General features: G+C 44.7%; 1 protein-coding gene across 5 annotated transcripts in view; it reads left to right on the top strand.

Moving 5' to 3' along the window:
• ATRNL1 (attractin like 1) overlaps nucleotides 1–19,708 on the top strand; it is a 1,104,086-nt gene that overhangs the window by 264,208 nt on the left and 820,170 nt on the right. For all 5 annotated transcript variants that reach the window (XM_090056522.1, XM_090056523.1, XM_090056521.1 and 2 more), the window contains exons 14-15: nucleotides 4,791–4,923; nucleotides 7,943–8,124. In XM_090056522.1, coding sequence (XP_089912648.1) covers nucleotides 4,791–4,923; nucleotides 7,943–8,124 — 315 coding nt within the window. The remainder of the gene's footprint in view (nucleotides 1–4,790; nucleotides 4,924–7,942; nucleotides 8,125–19,708) is intronic.

The raw sequence follows: 19,708 nt of genomic DNA, 5'->3' as shown, positions 1-19,708 counted from the left end.
AAAGTCTAATGTGGCATATAGCTTCATGATATGCGTATGCTGCAAAAATTTTATCTGTATATGGGGCTTCTCGAGGTTTAGTATAGAGATCTGGGCTGCAGTATATTCAGTATGCTGATACCTGGCTCTAGGTTTCAATCACCCAACTCCAGCTGGAACAGTGGAATAAATTAGCCAGTGCCTATTTTAGAGGTAGCTGATTGGGACTCAGAGAAGACTAAGAAAATGTTGGTGAGCTAGGGAAAGCAGCCTGAAGAGATGGTGGAAAGTTTTGTCGGCACTGCTCACTGTGGCAGTGGGACTAATGCTTGTAAAACAGATATTCAGGCTGCCATGTCCTGAGTTGCTGTGGGACACTGAGGGCACCTATACATGTGCAGTGAGGCTGCTCTGATGTGCTGTTGTTAATCAAGCCTGCTGGAGTGTGGTAATGACTGCGCTCCAGCGTATCTTATATTAGCATCCCAGCACTGAAAAATGGTGGTGGAGGTGCTTTAACTAAAGCTTGTTCAATGCCTGTTACTTAAAGCATGCCCCCCCCCCTTGCCATTTTTTCAGCATGGGGTTGCTGATGCACAAGATGCTCCCGGTGCTTTAATTAGAGTGGGTCTCAGAGCTCCTCTAATTAAAGCACCCTCCCCCCACTCCTTGAGCAAGTGTATAACTGCCCTGATGTAGCAGCTGTAGCAAAAAGTAATTCCCCACCTCATCAGAGCCTGGCAAGTGAAAATGCTATCTTTTCAGGGTAACCTTGCCACAATTACCAATTCCGTTGCCCCTCTGAGACTTCTGTAATTAGCTCTACGTGATTCAGAAGTTGAAGTTAGTGTGGAAAACCACAGCCTGTTGCCTGTTGAGCAGAATCATGAATTGAGAAGATATTAGACTGGAGTTCTGTGGTCTATGCCAGCTTCCCTTTTAAGTGGGATTGAGCATGTTTGTAACCTCCAAAGCCCTCAGTGGTTTTGGACCCAACTGTCTGTGACTTTGCTCTTCTCCCTATAATATTCTTACATTGTTGAGATTAAAGCAGATCCCTGAGTCAGAGCTCCCTCGAGAGGGGGCAAGGAAGTTAATAGCTCAGCCCTTTCACCCATGAGGATGGGAGCGAGGCACCCATGTATATACATATTCAAAAACACTGGGTTTGAAATAAATATGTCTGGGTACCCATTGACTTAATTCATCCATGTTTGATGCATTTTATGTTTTTTGAAACTGCTGCAAGTTTTAGCACAGTTTTTCTATAAATGCATGTTGAAGTACACTTTTGTAACTACTTGTAGAGATTACAAACTATGCATTTTATTTTGCAAATAGATCTCTAGATAGATATATCTATATCATGGGTTGTCAGCTGGGGGTACACAAACCCCTAGGGGTACTTGGAAAGGAGATGGGGCATATGTGGGGATGGGCAGGGATGTAGCATACCCCCGGTTGTTCCCACACATTGCCTCTTACTTGGGGGAAGGGTGTGCTGGGCGCCGCCAGCCCCACATGGCATGCTGCAGTCCCTCCCCACCCCAGCTCGCTTTCCTGATGGCTGCTTCTCTCAGCCAATAGTTGACAGTGAGGAGGGACTGTGGCCACCCCCTGCCTGCAGAGCCATGAGGGCAGCAAGGCACAAAGGGTCTGAATGGCGGGGGAGAGTGTGTTTTTTGTGCCCACTCCCAGGAGCAGGGTGGGGGGCTTGCATGCAGTGGCTTCTGCTGCCACCCACCCACCCCATGCCACTGCCTCCCAGGAGCAGGGCCAGGTGGGGCGAGAGCAGTGGTGCCCCTCTGTGGATGGAAGTGGGGCATGGGAGCTTGCATGCAGCAGTCGCCACTGCTACCCACCACCCCGTGCTGCTGCCTCCCAGGAGCTGGGCCTGAGGGGAGGGCAAGGGCAGGCCGCACAGGCATCGCCCGGCTAGCCGAATGTGGGGAGTGGGAAGCCTGCGTGCAGCAGCCGCTGCCACTGCCACCTACCACCAACATGCACCACTTTCCCACAGCCGGTTGTGCATGTGGCTCCATGGGCTGCTGACGGGTGGTGCGCAATTGTCATCTGTCAGCAAAGATAGGGAAGGCGCCAACGAGCTGATGGTAGAATAGGCTAGGGATTACTCGGAGGAGCTAGATGCTTTCAAGATAGCAGGACCAGACAGGATGCACCCTAGGCTGGGTCCACACAAGCAGGGGCATGCCTTTGCCGTAGCACAAATAGTTATGGCACAAGTATGTTGCTACTTTGTGCCTCAATGTATGTCCCTGCCCATGTGCTTTACAGCATGGCACATTGCCCTGGTGCTCCACATGCTGCAGGGGGTGGGCAGCTGGGGCACAGGGTGCCCATTCTAGATGAACACCAACTTGATGACTAAGAGGTACCATAGATCAAGCACTGCAGGAACTAAACACAGATTTGGGAGGTGGAAGAGAGTGTTTAGTGTGATATTGTGTAGACTGATTGTGGACAGGGGCTTGTGAGAAGGATGGATTTAGTTAACACTTTTTTTTATGTGATTGCTGTCAGACTTGGGTGAGCATACGGACTTTTTTAAAATAATGGATCCGCTGGTGGCTCACACATTTAGCATCTTCCATAGTCTGGTACCATACGAGGAAGGTGGGGACAGAATCCAGCAGCTTAGGGCAATTCTATTCCTCCCCTTCTCCCTTCTGTGAACAACAGGATGGCCCCTCTCCCCTCACTCCTTGCAAAACCAGGCCTGGGGAGGGATAGAAGACCCTTGCCCATGGGAAGAAATGGGGTTGTAAATCATTTAGTTAAAGGAAATCTTATGGGCACACCATGGGCCAAATGCACTTGGCCCAACATAACAGCTTGATGTTTGTGCAGTTAGGGTGAGTTCTGTCAGACACGTGTGTGACACAGTCGCTTCTGCCAATTTGGTCTTTATAGAGAAGGGTACAGAAATCTTAAGGAGCAAGAATGACAATAGCTGTTATTACTCAAGCACTAAATCTGTTGATGAAGTAGCATTAGTTACTGGTTATCTCTTTTCCACTCTGCAACAAAGATGATCCGGGAAGCAGTAACTGTGCTTTTGGCTTGCAGGCATGGTAGTTATTCACCTCCTTCCCCCCTGCCACCCAAAAGCAACAAACTGCTTGCTAGATATGGTTTGTGTGTGTTTTATCCATAAGAATTTAATAATTGCTTTATTAATTTGCTTTTAGATAACGTAAGTGTTTGCAGTTTTATATGCTAAGTGCTAGGGAGAGTCAAGGAATACTTCAACTACTTAGGGGACATTTATCATTTTATCCCAGGTGAAACAGGCAGATCTCTCTGGTATGAGTGTGTTCCTGAAATCAGACTACAGATTATACCACATACCAAAAGGAAAGCAAACTGGGAGGGAGACTGATTTGCCAAAGTCCAGATCAGCATGAAAAATAGAACCATGGTTTCTTTCGTTGTCTGGAGTTGTATGTGAACTGGGTCTTGAGTTCGGCTCTGACCTACATGGTGCGCGCGCGCGTGTGTGTGTGTGTGTATAAGTATGTAATATACTGTAAAAAATTGCCATTATACAGTAATTCAATGAAGGGGAGAATCTTTTTTCTTTTCTCCCATTTTATTCTCTTACACTGTCCTTTCCTGTTCTTGCGTCTCTAAAATTTCTGAAGTATGTGAAGTCTACATTTATTCTTCCAACCTATATTGACTACATGAGCTGAATTTCCCCACTTCTTGATTACACAGGTAGGGTTTACCATTATGGGGGACTATACCTTAAGTTAGATGAGGCAGGAGTTAAGATGATATATTTTGAGTCTGATTCTGGGAGGGCAGGTACTGGAATTGAAAGGGAGTTTGTTATGGAGTTGAGTCTGTATTTGACAGGGTATCATGCTGCTGCTTTTAAGTGCGACTTCATTTTTATGGATTGCATTCACACAAAGTGAACGAGGCAGCCTTAAAATGTACAGTAATGAAGTGTATGTATGTAGTATGTTAAATAAGATATCACTACTTGCATCTTGCTTTAAAATCACTCTACAGGAAAAGTTATGTTAAAAACGCCTTTCTTAGAAAGCAATACCTCACTAGCCAAAGAAACTGTGAAAAAACTTCCTTCAGAGTTTATTGCTCTTCTTAGGGGTGTAAGTTGTAGCCGTGTTGGTCTAAGGACATAGGCAGACAAACTTCTTTGGGTAAATTGCTGTCTTTTATTAGACCAACTAAATAATTAGAACATTTTTTCTTAGCAAGCTTTTGGGTTTAAAAAGTTGATGAAGGGTTTTTGAATGCAAAAGCTAGCTAAGCAAAATTTTTCCAACTATGTAGTTGTCTAATAAAATATATTAGATTTACCTTGTCTTACTTTTCTTATTCACTTATTCCTTTAAAGAGAGGAAGTTCTTTTATTTTGGCTTATGTTAATTCCTACCTAAATGGTAGCCTCTAGGTCCTTTAACTCTTTAACTTTGTATCTTACCTACAAGTTAGTTTCTAAAACAAGAAAATTCCTGAAATTCATAACAATGCTGAAGGTTTGTTCCTTTTTTTTTTTTTTTTTTTTACGCACTGTGCTCTCTTGAATCTAGTTCCTGTTTTCCTTGCCTTGCTGAATTCAGGTGAAATGATAAAGTCCTTTAATTTTGCTTCTCCAGTCAGTCAAACACCTTTCATTTTGACAAGTATTTCAGGTTCCATTTGATAGGTTTCCTGGATCATCCATGTGTAACTGTTGGAGTGAAATACACGGATACTTTGATCCTGACCTCTTAACAATTTAACAAGTAATATGCTCTCTGTCTGTTTTGTTTTTATAGTCGGTCAAAAACTACACCAAATGTCACGTGAGAAATGAACAGATCTGTAACAAGTTGACAAGCTGTAAAAGTTGTTCTCTGAATCTGAACTGCCAGTGGGATCCGCGGCAGCAAGAATGCCAGGCCTTACCAGGTACAAGCTTTGACATTTGAACTCTGCTTTTTATTATTGGCTTTAGAACTGGGCTAAAAATGACCCACAGAGTTGAAGGCTGGCTCAAGCAGAATGGTCTATTGGGGTGTAGGGCAGGGCTATCCCACTTCTGAGTGGCTGGGGGTCACATGGTCTCTCCGGCTACACACTGTGCCATGTGGGCCCCTACTATGCTGTGCAGGACACTCCTTCCAGCCCCTTCCCCCCTCCCACAGCCACACACCAGGTCCCTGGGTTCCCCAACGGTCCCTGGCTGCAGGCTCCTTCAGGGGTGGGCAGGGGCAGAGGAAGCTGGGCAGGGTGTGGGAGCCTGGAGTCCTGGCCAGCAGCAGCAGGGGGGAGTTGCATCTTGGCTTAGAGCCTGGGGACTGCAGTATAACCCCTAAGGCGCCAGATGCAGTCTGCTACTTAGACAGCCCTGTGCTAGGACATAGGCCAGTTTTTATAGGCAGCAGTGCACAATAGAAGAGAAAAAGCCTTGAATTTAATTCAGCCACTTTTGATTGCCCACCACCTACTAACCATGCATCCATTTACACCTGGGGTGACTGCATCCAGCCTTGTTCTGTTACCATGTTTCAGCCTTCAGAGCTGGGGGAAATCCCCCAAATCATTTTCCATGAATATTTACACAAAAAAAAATAAATCAGGTTTCTTTTGATTTTTATTTATTCCCGCTACAGCTGAGTTTGCACAACAGTTGCTAGGTATGGTTGAACTACAGATTTAGCATACTTTTGCTACTTTTAGTTTGGCTTGCACAAGCAGCTGCCAGAAAAGACTTGGCCACATAGGGCATTTCTACACGTGCTTTGGGATGGTGGGGGGGAGGCACTTTAGTTAAAGTGGCTCCAAACTCTGGCACAGACTGTTCAGGAGTTTGTGTTACCTTAACAGCACGTGTAGATGCACCTGGTGTCTTCACTGCTGTTGTTATCATATTAATTAGATTAAAACAAATGTGGGTATATCTCTCTGGGATGTGGCATTTTTCTGTAGAGATGTGCCCTAAGATCTGCTTTCCAGGGACAATTTGGTCGTTGAATTTACTCACAAGACTTGTGAAGACGGTGAATGTGAAGATGCTAATATAGTACATCCCCAGAGAACAAATATAGGCCTTCTAAACCCAAGTATTTATGCTGTAATTTAAATTCTAAGCATTATTCACATCTACTCAGGGAACAGAAACAATGCCTTAGTGTCCAATGTGTTCAGACAAAGCACAATTTTCTAATACCAGACACGCTACTAAGTAATCTACAGGCAATTACTTTTGCAGAAATCATTCAGTAAATAATTTAAATTAATGAATACATTTTTAGAAAATCATGAAATGTTTGTGGACACCATGAAGAGACTAATAAATTACATTGATTGCTATGGATTATTTGCTTATCTTTAATACTTATCTGCATGTGACTAACACTCAACATATATTAATGATAGGGTTAAGAACGTAACTTGTGCTGGTTTTTTTAGGTTATCAGAAATTTGTCTTCAAGACACTTGGTACTATGGGTATTTGTACACATGCTTGCACCGCAGCGCTGGGCACTTTTAAAAGCACCTGGCACTGCGGCGCATACATTTGTACAAACGGCAAAATGCATGTCAGCGCTGAGAAAATGGCAGGAGTGTGCTTTTGAAGGTGTTTTAGTCCAAAAGTGCACTGCTGCCATCTCTGTTTATACAAATGTATGTGATACAGCACCAGGTGCGTCAGGTTGCAGGCTCCGCAGACTTGTTTAATAGAGTCTGTTCCAATGCACCGGATCTCTAGCATGTTGGAGCAAACAAATGTATATGTATAAATGCCCCATGTGTTTAGCAGTCATGCTGGTTTAAAGTGATCATTATAATTAGATGAAATATGACGAAACAGAAAATTCACGTTTGTAGTGTTACGACTCACATAACTTTGCCCTCATATTTTTAAGTAGGATTTAGGTAAGATCTAATCTGCTTTGTTTTCTTAAAGTATCTATGCCTCTGGCACCTAGCTATATTTAAGGCCCTTGCCTTAAGACATGATTAACCAGTTAATCTCATCTTAAGTCACGATCCAGCCACACATTCAGTTAATTAATTGTGTGATAAAATGAGGAAGAAGCCACCAAGTTATTCCACCAAAAATGTGGAATAACTTTGGTTCATTTATGTCATGCCACTGTCTGTGGCCAGAGACACCCAAGCAGCTGGGAGCTTCTTCAGCTGATTGGGGCTCCCAGCCTGGGGAGCACATCAGATTATGGGGATCCTAGCCTTGGGGTGCCCCATGTGGCCCTACAGCTGGGAGCCCAGAGCTGATGCAGGCTTCCAACCGCAAGGCCATCCCAGGCATCCCTATGGGTGGGAGACCTGTCAGCTGATGTGGGCTCCCAGCCATGGGGGTGCCCCAGGCGTCCCCATTGCTGGGAGGCCATAGCTGGGAACCCGTGTCTGCTGACAGGACTCTCTGCTGTGGGGACACCTGGAGCACCCCTATCAACTTGCTATTTACCGAAGCAGGAGGAGCCCAGCATTGTGATCCCAGGCTCCCCCTGCACTGGCAGTAAGGCATGATGGGATCTGATGCACAATCCCACAACTATGCTTCCTACTATTGCCCATGTGGCATGGCAACAAGCACAACTGTGTGGATCATGCATCAGATCTCAATGTGTCTGTATCTGCATGTCTGGAGGGGCCTTAAGCATTTCTAAATTACAAATTACCTAGGGAAATTAATAGGCTGTAACTGAGAATATACCTTGTTGCAATACTAGTTACTTTGTCAATTAACAAGAAAATATATTATTTTACATAACTGACATCTTCAAAGCAAGTTAAAAAGTGTGTTGGGTTTTTTTTTTAAGTTTGATGAGATTGCATACATGAATTATGGTAAAAAGTAAAATAGAGTTATGCTCGCTGTGGCTTGGGGGAAAAATGCCAATGTGCATTTCTCTTATTTTCTTTTACATAATTGTATTTAATAATGCAAATTCTGTCCTAGCTCATCTGTGTGGGGAAGGATGGAATCACATTGGAGATGCCTGCCTCCGCATAAATTCTAGTCGTGAAAGCTATGACAATGCCAAACTTTATTGTTACAATTTAAGTGGGAATCTTGCCTCATTAACAACATCAAAAGAAGTGGAATTTGTTTTGGATGAAATACAGAAGTATACACTTCAGGTAACCTGAGTAACTTTAATTCATATTCATGTTTTGAAACAAGTGGCACAGAACCTATTTTAATAGCTTGTTTATAGTATCAGTGTTCAACTTTTGGTTCATGGACCAGATCTGGCTTAGGGATGCATGTTATCTGGCCTGTGGGGCTCTCCATGGGTCCAGAAACTTGATGCGTGGGAGTGGAGGTAATTCACACTGCCACTGCTCCCCAATGTCAAATTTACAAGCTCTATGAACCAAGTTACATGAGGCTTACATGTAAGGCTAGGAATGCAAGTGCAATCTGGCATGTGCCTGGGGCTAGGACTGCAGCCAGGGTCCAATCTGGCATGTGGGGTTGAGGTCACACACCAGGCTGGCCCTGCATGCTGGATTTGGTCCACAGATTGTTCCTTCACCACTCACCTCCTTTCCCAGACCATTTTTGAATAAGTTCAACAGTGCTTGTCCCAGCACTGATCCCTTGGGCACCCTGATGTTTTTCTGAAAACTGACCATTTATACTTACTCTGTTTTCTGTCCTTAAGTGAATTTCTAATCCCCAAGTGGACCTTCTCTGTAGTCCCATGACTAACTAATTTCATTAAGCGCAAGGGAAGAAATGGTTGAGTATGTGAAAGTGGAAGTTAACTTGGTACATATACACAACATGCTTACTGCACATTAGCCTAATAACACTGTGCAGTAGTGTGTCACAGCAAAAACCATGCTAACAGCCTACTGTGGAGTGTTATTAGGCTAATGTGCAGTAAGCGTCAGTAAATAACCGTGCGCTGGTGCTACTGTGCTTTAGGTATGCACATTTCATTAGTACTTTATTAAGGAAGTACTAAACTAAACGCACAGTATTTAAGGTGCATTCATGAATATGTGGACATGCTCAGTGACCATGAAATGGTAAGAGTTCAAGATCCTAAGAGGAGGAAGGAAGGAGAGCAGCAGAATAAGGAGAACGGAAAGTTTGCAGAAAAGCAGATTTTAAGAAACACGTGGCACTGGGGTGCGGAGTCCCCCAGGAAGCAAATCTGAGGGGTAAGGAGACCAAGAGAGCTGGCTGTACTATGAGGAAGCCCCTTTAAGGGTGCAGGAGCAAGTTGTCCTGATGCGATTGGAGAATGGGAAATGTAGCAGTAGACCTTCCTCGTTAGAAAGATGTCTCTTCAATAAGCTGAAACTCAAAAACAAATCCTCCAGAAAGTGGAGACTTGTCTATAGTAGGATGGAAGAGTATCACATTGGCATGCAGGGAGAAAGTTAGGAGGGCAGCTACCACATGAATGTGATATCTTCAGTGTGCCCTCCTGGTATCTCATAGCTACTGAGTTAGAAAGCTGTCAGCAAAAATAAGGAAGGAGCCAAAAAGCTTATAGGTTAGGGATTACTCAGAGAAGCAGATGCTTTCAAGATAGCAGGACCAGATGGGATGCAGCCTAGACCGGGTCCACACAAGCGGGGGCATGCCTTTGCAGCAGCACAAACGTGCTGCTACTTTGTGCCTCAGTGCGTGTCCCTGCCCGTGTGCTTTACAACGCGGCACATTGCTTCCGTGCTCCACATGCCGCAGGGGGTTGGTGGCTGGGGCACAGGGTGCTTCAGCAGGGGCTAGCAATCCCATGCTGAGGCACCCTGTGCCCTAGACAGCTGCTCCCTGCCTGGCTGGGGTGCGGTGTGCCTCGGGGTGGGGGGCAGGCAACCTTGGGATGGCTGCTCCCCTGGCTCCACATGCCTCAGCTTGGAGGCTCCACAGGGGCTGTGCAATGGAGATGGGAGCAACCAGCTCAAGGCTGCCTGTTCCCCCATCTTGAGGCACCCTGAGCCCTGGCCAGGGAGGAAGCGGCTGGCTGGGGCGCAGAGTGCCTCAGCACATGGGCTCCACAGCATGCGGAGATGACTGCTCCCTCATCTCTATGTTTATCCCAGCACCAGCCACTTTGATGTTGTTTGTGCTGCTTTTTTCTGGTTGGTTTTTTGTTTTTCTACTAGGAAATCCTGGTAGCAAATTTTGTCCCAGCACTGAAAATTAGCAGCGCTGCGCACTGAGTGATGTGCAACTCGTGCAGTTTGTGGCACTGCAAAGAGGTTTGCAGTGCCACAAACCACACGTGTCTGTACGTCTGGATCCAGCCCTAGGATACTGAAGAACTTGGCTGATATAATTTCAGAGCCATTAATTATCCTCTCTGAGAACTTGTGGAGGTTGGGTGAGGTCCCAGATGAATGGAAAAGGGTAAATATAGTTCCCATCCTTAAGATGGATGCATGAAAAGTAAGTTGTGCCTGACCAACTTGATTTCCTTCTATGATAAGGTGACAGGTTATGTGGATGAAGGGAGAGCAGTGGATGTGATGAACCTTGACTTGAGCAATGCTTTTGACACTGCCTCCCACAACATTTTTTAACAAGGAGATATGGACTAGACAAAAGTAATGCAAGGAGAATACATAACTGTTTGGATCATTATGCTCAATGAGTAGTCATTAGTGGCTTGATGTTTAGTTGGGAGGAGGTATCAAGTGGGGTTCCCCAGGGATCTGTCCTGGGTCTGGTACTGTTCAACATTTTCATTAATGGTTTGGAGGATGGGACTGAATATATGCTTAGCGAATTTGCAGGTGACACCAAGTTGGGTGGAGCTGCAGAGACTCTGAAGGGCAGGGCTAGGATTCTGAATGGTCTGCAGTCAATGAAGAGAAATGCACTTGGAAATGGAATAATTACATGCACAAATACAGACTGAGGAATGATTGGCTGGATTGTAATGCTGCAGCGAATGACCTGGGGGTTACAATGGACCATAAACTGAATATGAGACAGTGTGCTCTTGTTGCCAAAAAAAAAAAAAAACCAAAGGAAAAGAAAAAGGCAATAGCATACTGGGTTGTATTAGTAAGAGTGCTACTTGAAAGTCGAAGTACGTGATTCTTCTGCTCTATTTAGCACTGGTGAGGCCTCATCTGGAGTACTTTGTCCAATTTTGTTCAAGAAGGATGTGCACAGGTTGAAAGAATGCATTGGAGAGTGACAAAAATGATTAGGGGCTTGGGAGACAAGACTCTGGGGACAGACTGAAAGAACTAGGGTTATGTAGTCTGAAAAAGAGAAGGCTCTGGGGGATTTGACAGCAGTCTTCAAGTACCTGAAGGCAACTATAGGGAAGATGTCAGGCATTCTCAAGAGTACAGTGTCAAAAACTTGCTTCAAATGATAAACTAGCATTGCTGAAGTCACCAATCGGGGCAAGATTGAATAGGTGTTGGCACAGCAACCACTGTCTTCAGGTTTCCTGATTTCTGGTCAATACAAGTACTTTTACTACCAATAAATATAGTAGTTGATGATTTTTGAAATGTATGAGGATAATATGTCTTTGTTGGAATTGTTAGAGCTGCCTGCTGCCTTTGATGTGCTTGATAATGAGATGCATTTGTCATGACTACCGATGTAGGTGTAACAGCCTTCACAAAGCTTGTCTGAAGCATCTGGCAAGCCCCAGAGAGTGATTTCGGGTGCTTCTCTGTGGGGTTTCAGAGTTCTGCATATCTGTAGGTTCAGTCTGTGCAGGCAAGGTTATCAGGAGCAGCCAGCATTGATTCACCAAGAGCAAGTCACATCTGACCAAAGAGTGAAGTAAAAGGCAACAATTTCTGTATATCTGGATGAACTTAAATCCAGTTGGTTTTTTTTTTCTTGTAGCCAGTCTTTCTAACACAACTGGAATAGATTGCTCTTTGAGATTGGGGTTGGGTGAGAGAACACGAAAGGATAGCAGCAATCTGGATGAAGTTGCCAGAAGAAATGAATAGTTGCTTAATAGATTGTGCCCATTCTGTGCAAAATAGTGCTGCATCTATGGTTTTCCACAGACCTTTGGCTGCTGCTGAATGGTCAAATTGTGAATGTAGTAGTAGAATAAGTCTGTTCATCTGTCTTTATTAAGTCAAGTGTGCTAGTTTGTTGCTGTTACACTTATTCGAGCCCTTGCCCCCTTGAAATTAATGTGCTATAATCTGCTTTATTTAAGGAGCTGTGCGTGGGACCATTTATTTGTAAGATGAAATTAATAAAACTGTGCATATATTAAGACTGCGGTAACATTGACAGCCCATAATGTCAGTGCTTAAATACACTGGCTGTTTATCTGCTGCTGGTGGTCACTCAATCTACTGGTTTATTGAAGCCTTTAAAGCTCTGCATATTACTATATGCATCCTCTTGAGAAGATGCCTAGAGTTTTGATCTGCATTGGTTCTTGAAATTGGGCTCATCTGATATTAGACTACCCACTGGTTGTCTTTAGGAGGTGGGGATACCACCTGAGAGAGCAGATGGGATGAGATTGGTTGCAGCCTGTGCACTATTTTTTTTATTTGTGGTACCCATTAATTTGGGTAGGAATTAATTACTATTTAGGAGTGCTGACCTGTTGATCTTTGGTAGTGTAGTCTAACTGTTGATTACTTTGCTGTTTTTAACATTAAATTTATTAACATCATAAATATAGATTTCTGGCATGTGGGGCTAAGTTGTGGGTGGGTGTCATATATCCCCTCGTATGTGCCTTTTCTACAAGCTGAACATGCTTAGCTCTTTCAGCTTCTTCTCATATGACTGACCTTCTAAGCCCTTGATGATTTTTGTTGCCCACATCTAACTTGTGTGTGTTTTATATATTACATTTATATAAAAGCTTTTATATACAAAATTAAAATCTTAGAGCAGTAGTGATAATCCATGCAAATATAGGGCTTCTTATAAACAGACAAGATATTAAAATAGTAATAATAATATAAAGTTTCTGATATTTACAATATGCACTTGCCTTTTGGTTGCACAACAAAATTAGTTTCATAGTAGCTTATGATTTTACAGACAAGCAGATAAGATAATTATGAATAATAATTAAAATTTATATCAAGGTGGTAGCTCCTTTGCAAAGTTGTTATGATGCAAATGAATGATGTTTTCTACCAAGAAAATAGCAATGTACTCTTTCCTCTTGCAAATATTTGTGTAATATTTAGACATACATCGGTCTCGCATCAGATCAGCACAGATATGAGGAAAATTGAGAGTATCGGCAAGCAGCCTTTTTTGTCTGACGTGGTTGATAATGTGGCCGATTAAATCCCTGTTGCATGTGCGCAGCCACAGCACAGCACACAGGCGGCCAAGAGCACAGCTGGGCAGCATGGAGAGCAGCTGGGTCCAGCTGGTCAGTCTGTTGTGGGGGAAGGGGGGTATGTGCAGCAGAGGGAGCCATCCCCCACTCCCCGTGCGAGCCACAGCTCTGTCCCGTTCCCTGCCCCACCCCAGCTGGACAGCACTTGGACAGCCCCATTCTCTCCCCCACCATGTAGGCCTCAATCTGCCCCCCCCACATCCCTTTCCTCCCCACTTCCCCTGCAGCAGACTTACCAGCTGGATGCTGCTCTCCATGCTGTGGGCTGCGTATTGGAATTGGATTGGTATCGGCTGACATGGCTGATTTAAAAATTGGCTATTGGTACTGGCTCAGAAAGTCTTTATTGGTGCACCCCTAGTAGTATTAATTTTGAATGAAATAATTTGAAGTTATATATATTGTGAATTAAAATATTGATACTGGGTGCATCTACACATGCAGTTAATGCAACACAATAAACTCTGGAGCAGTTCACGCCAGAGTCAATTGTTCCTGGGCATAGTGTCTAAATGTACTCCCAGGACAGCAGCAGTTTGAACCAGGGTGGAGCAAGCCGCCTGCTGGTTGGGCCAACCAGGTGCAATTTACACCCCCAGTCACCATTTATACATGCATTTTGGCACAGTAAAGTACTCTGCTGTAAGATAGTACTGTTCCCGACAGTATCCTATGGTGGAGTTAATTTGTTTACTGTGCCCTAATACCGGCACATGTGTAGATGGTGATGCTTTACAGAGCTACTTAACTCCACAGTATAGTGCATGTGCAGATGTACCCACTATGTTCTTAATATGCAAAAATAGCTTTTACTGTTGAGCAGGGCAGCAGGCAGTATAAGCTGATTTATTTCCCCATGGTAGCACCTATGCTTTATCTGACTGGCTAAAAAAGTGAAGAATTTTCCCTGTTAATAAATAAACAAACAAACAAGCTAACCACACTTTGACAGATAGATCCACGGAGGTGATACTTCCTCTCTATGTGGCATTGGTCAGACTGCAGTTGGAGTATGGTGTCCAGTTTTGGGTGCTGTACTTCAAGAAGGATGTTGATAGACTTGAGAGGGTCCAGAGGAGAGCCATTCATATGGTTAGGGGCTTACAGGACAAGCCTTGTGAGGAGAGACTGAGGGACCTGGACCTCTTCAGCCTCCTCAAGAGAAGGCTGAGAGGTGATCTTGTGGCTGCCTACAAATTCATTAGGGGAACACAACAAGTGATCAAAGATGCTCTGTTTCCCAAGGTGCCTTTTGGGGTAACATGGAACAATGGTTACAAACTGACAGAGAGTGGATTTAGACTAGATATCGGGAAAAACTTCTTCATGGTAAGGGTGGTCAACATTTGGAATGGGCTTCCAAAGGAGGTGGTGCTCTCCCCTACCTTGGGGGGTCTTTAAAAAAAGGCTAGATAGGCATCTGTCTGGGCTCATCTGACCCCAGCACTCTTTCCTGCCTAGGCAGGGGGTCAGAATCGATGATCTGTTGAGGTCCCTTCCAACCCTAGCATCTATGAAAGAAAGAAACACCTTCTGATTTGTACCTACTGCAACCTTGACGCTAGAGCTGTGTGAAACGGCTGTGTTTCATTTCGGTTTCAGATTTGGCGTTTTGGAGGGACAGTGTTTTGTTTCATAGGGCTGTGTGAAGTGGCTGTGTTTTGTTTCAGTTCGGATTCAGCATTTCAAAGGGACAGTGATTTATTTTGGTGTTTCAGCTCGCTGTCCCATTTCATTTCAGCCGAAACTGTTTTGGAATTTCGACGCTGTTTTGGTGTTTTGGCCATAGGCTATAATGGGGGATCACAAAACTGCCTATAACTTTGTCATTTCTTGCCTGATTTGGATGAAACTTGCAGGGAGTTGCCAAAATGCCCAAATCTGAAACGAAATGAAACGGCTGCTGAAATTTTGCACAGCCCTACTTAATGCACATTGCCCAATTTGACAAAAGATAATGTCATACTTATAGATTAAACAAAACTATGCAAACGGGGTATATTAGCAATGACTCTTTGAATTTTTTTGCTAAGCTTTTTTTCTTGATTGTTATTTGAATAGCAAATAGATGGACCCTAAAATCTAGGAAAATAGCTTGATAGACTGTTGATTTATCAGTTAGTTGACTGTAATAACAATGAAAAATGGCTGTTTTTTTTTCTGCAGAATGCTAGGCTTTTGTTAAATATCAAAGCTGAAAACTTCTGCAAGGTGACATCTTATCAGGCACATCTTTATTTGAATAAATTGCATCCTGAGTCATTGCAGTTACATAAATTTGAAATAATCCACATGTGGCATGTAATGAAGGTAGACAAATATAGACATACTAAAGGGATATCTTAGTTTAATGGTCATTGACTTATCAGACTATCCTAATGAAATGTTAAACATTGATTTATGCTGTATCTACTTTTTTTAAAGTAATTTTTCTTTCATTCCCATCTGTCCCTCCAGTTATATTTACTCTGTATAAAATACCCTAAATATACCATCAGGTACCAGAGAAACTCTGAGATTTTGCTTGATTTTTTTTTTCTTTTGTCTTTCTCCTTCTCTCAGATTGCTATTATATTGATGTAGGGGGTGAGATTTCATTTTAGATGGCTTACAGTACAGATAGTGTTGTAGGGTTCAGAAATGTAGTCAGAGTAGCTGAAAGGGGAGATGTGCCTTAATGTAAAATATCTATGCTTGGGTGTTATTTTTACTGTTAATATCAAAGCCTTTAAAAGTGATATACTCATCTGACAGCTTTTAGGATTATTGATGCAACAGAATATTTAGAAATAAGAATATAGATCTACTTTTCTCTCAGCTTTACTTTATATTTTTGTGTTGAGGAAAACTCAAGTTTCTTTAGCAGTTGTGAGTTACTGTACAGGTTTCCCTTGATTTTATGCAAGTTCTTTATATGCAAATTTGCTCTTATGCGATGAGAATGTTTAGACCCATAATTCATTGTATGCAAGGTAAATTTGCACTTATGTGATCAGCATAGTTCCCCCCCTGCCCAAGCAGGTAGGTTTGTGGGGGGAGGGGAAAGGGCTGTGGCCCCACTCACCCCAGCTGCAGCAGCCCCTGGAGCAGCTGGCGCCAGCTGCCTGCAGCTGCTGGGCAGCTCCGTGCTCTGCCTGTCCTCCTGTGCTTGGGCTCACTCTTGGGCTGCACCATGCTGTGGTGCAGGCAGCTGGTGTTGGCTGCTCCCAGGGCCACTCCAACGTAGGCTGGGGGGAGTGTGGACAAGCGGAGCCCTGGGAGGTGTTGGGTGTAGCACTCACCCCGACATCAGCTGCCTACACCAGGGCATGGTGCAGCCCAGGAGCAGAGGTAAGTGGGGACAGGTGGAGCATGGTGCAGCCCAGTGGCTGCAAGCTGCTGGTGCTGGCTGCTCCCTGAGCCACTGCAGCCGGGGCCAGGGTGAGTGCTGCTCTGTTCCTCTGTTTGCTGCCTTGTGCAACCCCAGGAGTGGCACCCCTCCCCCAGCTCCTTCCCTAGTCCCCGTCTCCCTCCCTTCTTCCCTCACCACCATGGGAACCTATTCCTATTTGTTACATTGTAAAGTGGGTTCGCTTTATGCAAATTCGATTTATGTGCCATTCTCCAGGATTGCATGTACAGCGTAAATCTAGGGAAACCTGTATAGGCAACAGAAAAAATATCATAATCCAGTACAAAAGAAGTAATGTGTTAACTTCTTTATTATGTGTGAGAGAGGATATAGAATAATTTGCCTAACGAAACGGGTTTCTAACATATGGTCCATGGGCTTTATCTAGCCCATGCAGCCACTCCATCTGGTCCAGCAACCTACTGGTTGGAGGGATGGCCAGCAAATTAAGTGGGCATGGCTTACTGCAGAATCTGGGTGTCATGCCAGGACATGGGAGACTGGGTCTGGGGCTACTCGGGGGTTAAGATACTGATTAGGGTCAGGATAGGCGAGTAGAATCTAAGGACAAAGTGACCTCCTAACTTTCTGACTCAGTCTAAGAGTGGGGTCTAGGAACCAGCTGAGTCGAGAAGCCAGGAGATATTTGCAAGTGGGAGTTGAGCAGCAAGCTGAGTTGAGAAGCTGGGAGTTCAAGCAGAGAATGCCCAGACACTTCCTTTTCTAACTGAGGGGTTTATATGGGCAAACCAGAGGGTCAAGTGACCCTAGCCTGCCACTCTGGTGACAGGGAGTAGGCAGCAGGGGTATGAATGAGGGCTGTGCCACACAGCCCGTTGGTTACCCGTGACTGCCTGGGCTATAACTGCTTGCATGCTCCTGCCACAGCAAATGGCTACCCTGCCATTCTCCTGCCTCTATAAAATGTTGTCAATATACGCTCAAGAGATCCTGGGTAGAGGGCTATGCCCCCTGCTACAGAGAAAGGCAAGAACCCCTATAGTCCATACCAATCTGGCCATGGGATAAAATTCCTTCCTGACTCTAAATACGGTGATCAGTCTGACCCTGAATGGAGGGGCAAGACCCTCTAGCCAGGAACCTTTGGCTTTGCTCCTAGCAGGAGAATCCCCACAGTGAAAGCTGCTCTAATTAAAGCACCTGGAACATCATGTGTATCAGCATCCCCACACTAAAAAATGGCAGCAGGGCCACTCTAACTTAAGCTCATTAAGCATGCTTTAGTTAAGGCACCCTCACCACCATTTTGTGCATGATGCTGGAGTCTGCTGGAGTGCGGTAATTATCAACTGAGTCTGCTCCAATGTGCTGACTACAGCATGTTGGAGCAGCCTTGCTGCATGTGTACAGATGCCCATGGATTATTACAGGGGGTGTTGACTGTAGTTGCAGTGGAGATGTGTTGACAGGTTAAGTATTCCTTGCCTAAGCAAAGCTTTTTTCCACTTGATGTCGGAAAGTGGGGAGTTTGCTTCTGATGATGAAGGGGCAGAGGGGCTGGAAATATTTCTCTTAAGTTCTGTTTTTTGGTAAGTATAGGCTGTAGTGGTTTAATGATTCTTCTGATTGGTTCCAATGTGAGGTGGTAAGTGACCACCAGGGGTGGGTGATCACAGAAGGGCTTTCTTTTTGTATTGTCATAGGTTACTTTGTGGCATTTGGATAGCACTTTTTGAAAAAGCTGTTTGTTTATCTACTGAGCTAGGTATAGAAGTTACACATACACTGGTTTAAGTGATCAGAAACTGGTTTAAATCTGTAACAGAACAAAAATTCTGTGCATATAAAGCAGTTTGAAAATGGCTGAAACTGGTTTTAGAGAAACCCGGTTGAATGTAGTATCAGTCTTAACTGATTTGGGTTAAACTGGTTTATGGAACTGCTGTCCAAGACCCCTTCCTGGTTTAAGTTAAATCAGAGTCCCCCAGCATGCTTTCCAGCCTTGGGCTATGCTCTAGAAAACAGGGCTGGCCCTGCCCCTCTCCTCCCTAGCCAGAACTCCAGCTGACTGGGAAGGAAGTGGGGGACTGCAGTGTTTGTCAGCCTTCCCCCTGCCCCACTCCCCTCACTGTTTGCCGCTCAAGCAGGGATGCCCTCTCCCATGGCCCAGACCCCAGCTCGCATCTGGCCATGCCCCCTCCCCCCATGCTAGCTAATGCTGAGAGGTGTCTGTGTGTCTCTCTCCAATTTCATTGGAACAAAAGCAGACAGAACAGTGTTTGCTTAGGGCTGGAAGCCAGTGGCTTATAAATGCACCCTACAGATGAGCAGAGCTTGAAACTAATAAGAGAGATTTTGTTTTCTTTTGTAGGGCTTCATGGGCTGATAAGCTTTGTGTTCTGATAAACTCCCTGCTGGATGCTGGCTTGCTGGCTTCAAAGGCAGCAATCTGACAATGTTCAACAGGGGACAGAGAGAGGTGTGAGAAATGCCTGGTTTGCAATGAATGCAGCACCTGTCAGTTTGCTGCAGACAGTATGAAGAATAGGAAGAGGGAGATTTGAAAAGCTCAGTATCATCAACAGATGCATTTAGTCCACACAAGCAGTTTTCCCTCCCCTCACCTCTCCTTGCCTCAGGGTGCTAGCCAGAGTCTAGCACGGGGTGGGCAAAATACGGCCCAGGGACCAGATGCGGCCTGCCAGACCATTCTATCCAACCCATGGGGCCCCTAAAAAATTTAGAAACGTAATAATTATCTGCCCCTGGCTGCCTATCATGTGGCCCTCGATGGCTTGCCAAAACTCAGTAAGCGGCCCTCCGCCCAAAATAACTGTCCACCCTGGGCTAGCAACACTTACTTCCCCTTGAGCAATGAGCTGGGAAAAGCCTGGTGAGGGCTGCTTCCTCCCTCCCCTTCCAGGCACACCCCAGCTGGGGATCTCTCCCGAATCATAACGACCTGCCAGGGCCTGGTCATGCCCCCTCAGCTCCGGACTGTAGACTAACCTGCAAAGATTGAATCAGTTCAGGCTTGGGCTTTTTGAATGTC

The sequence above is a fragment of the Crocodylus siamensis genome, chromosome 7 (genome assembly GCF_052110815.1).
Source record: "Crocodylus siamensis isolate JL-2025a chromosome 7, ASM5211081v1, whole genome shotgun sequence".
Classification (NCBI taxonomy): domain Eukaryota; kingdom Metazoa; phylum Chordata; order Crocodylia; family Crocodylidae; genus Crocodylus; species Crocodylus siamensis.
The sequence above is the reverse complement of the archived record's forward strand: the minus strand, read 5'-3'. Positions and strand labels throughout refer to the sequence as shown.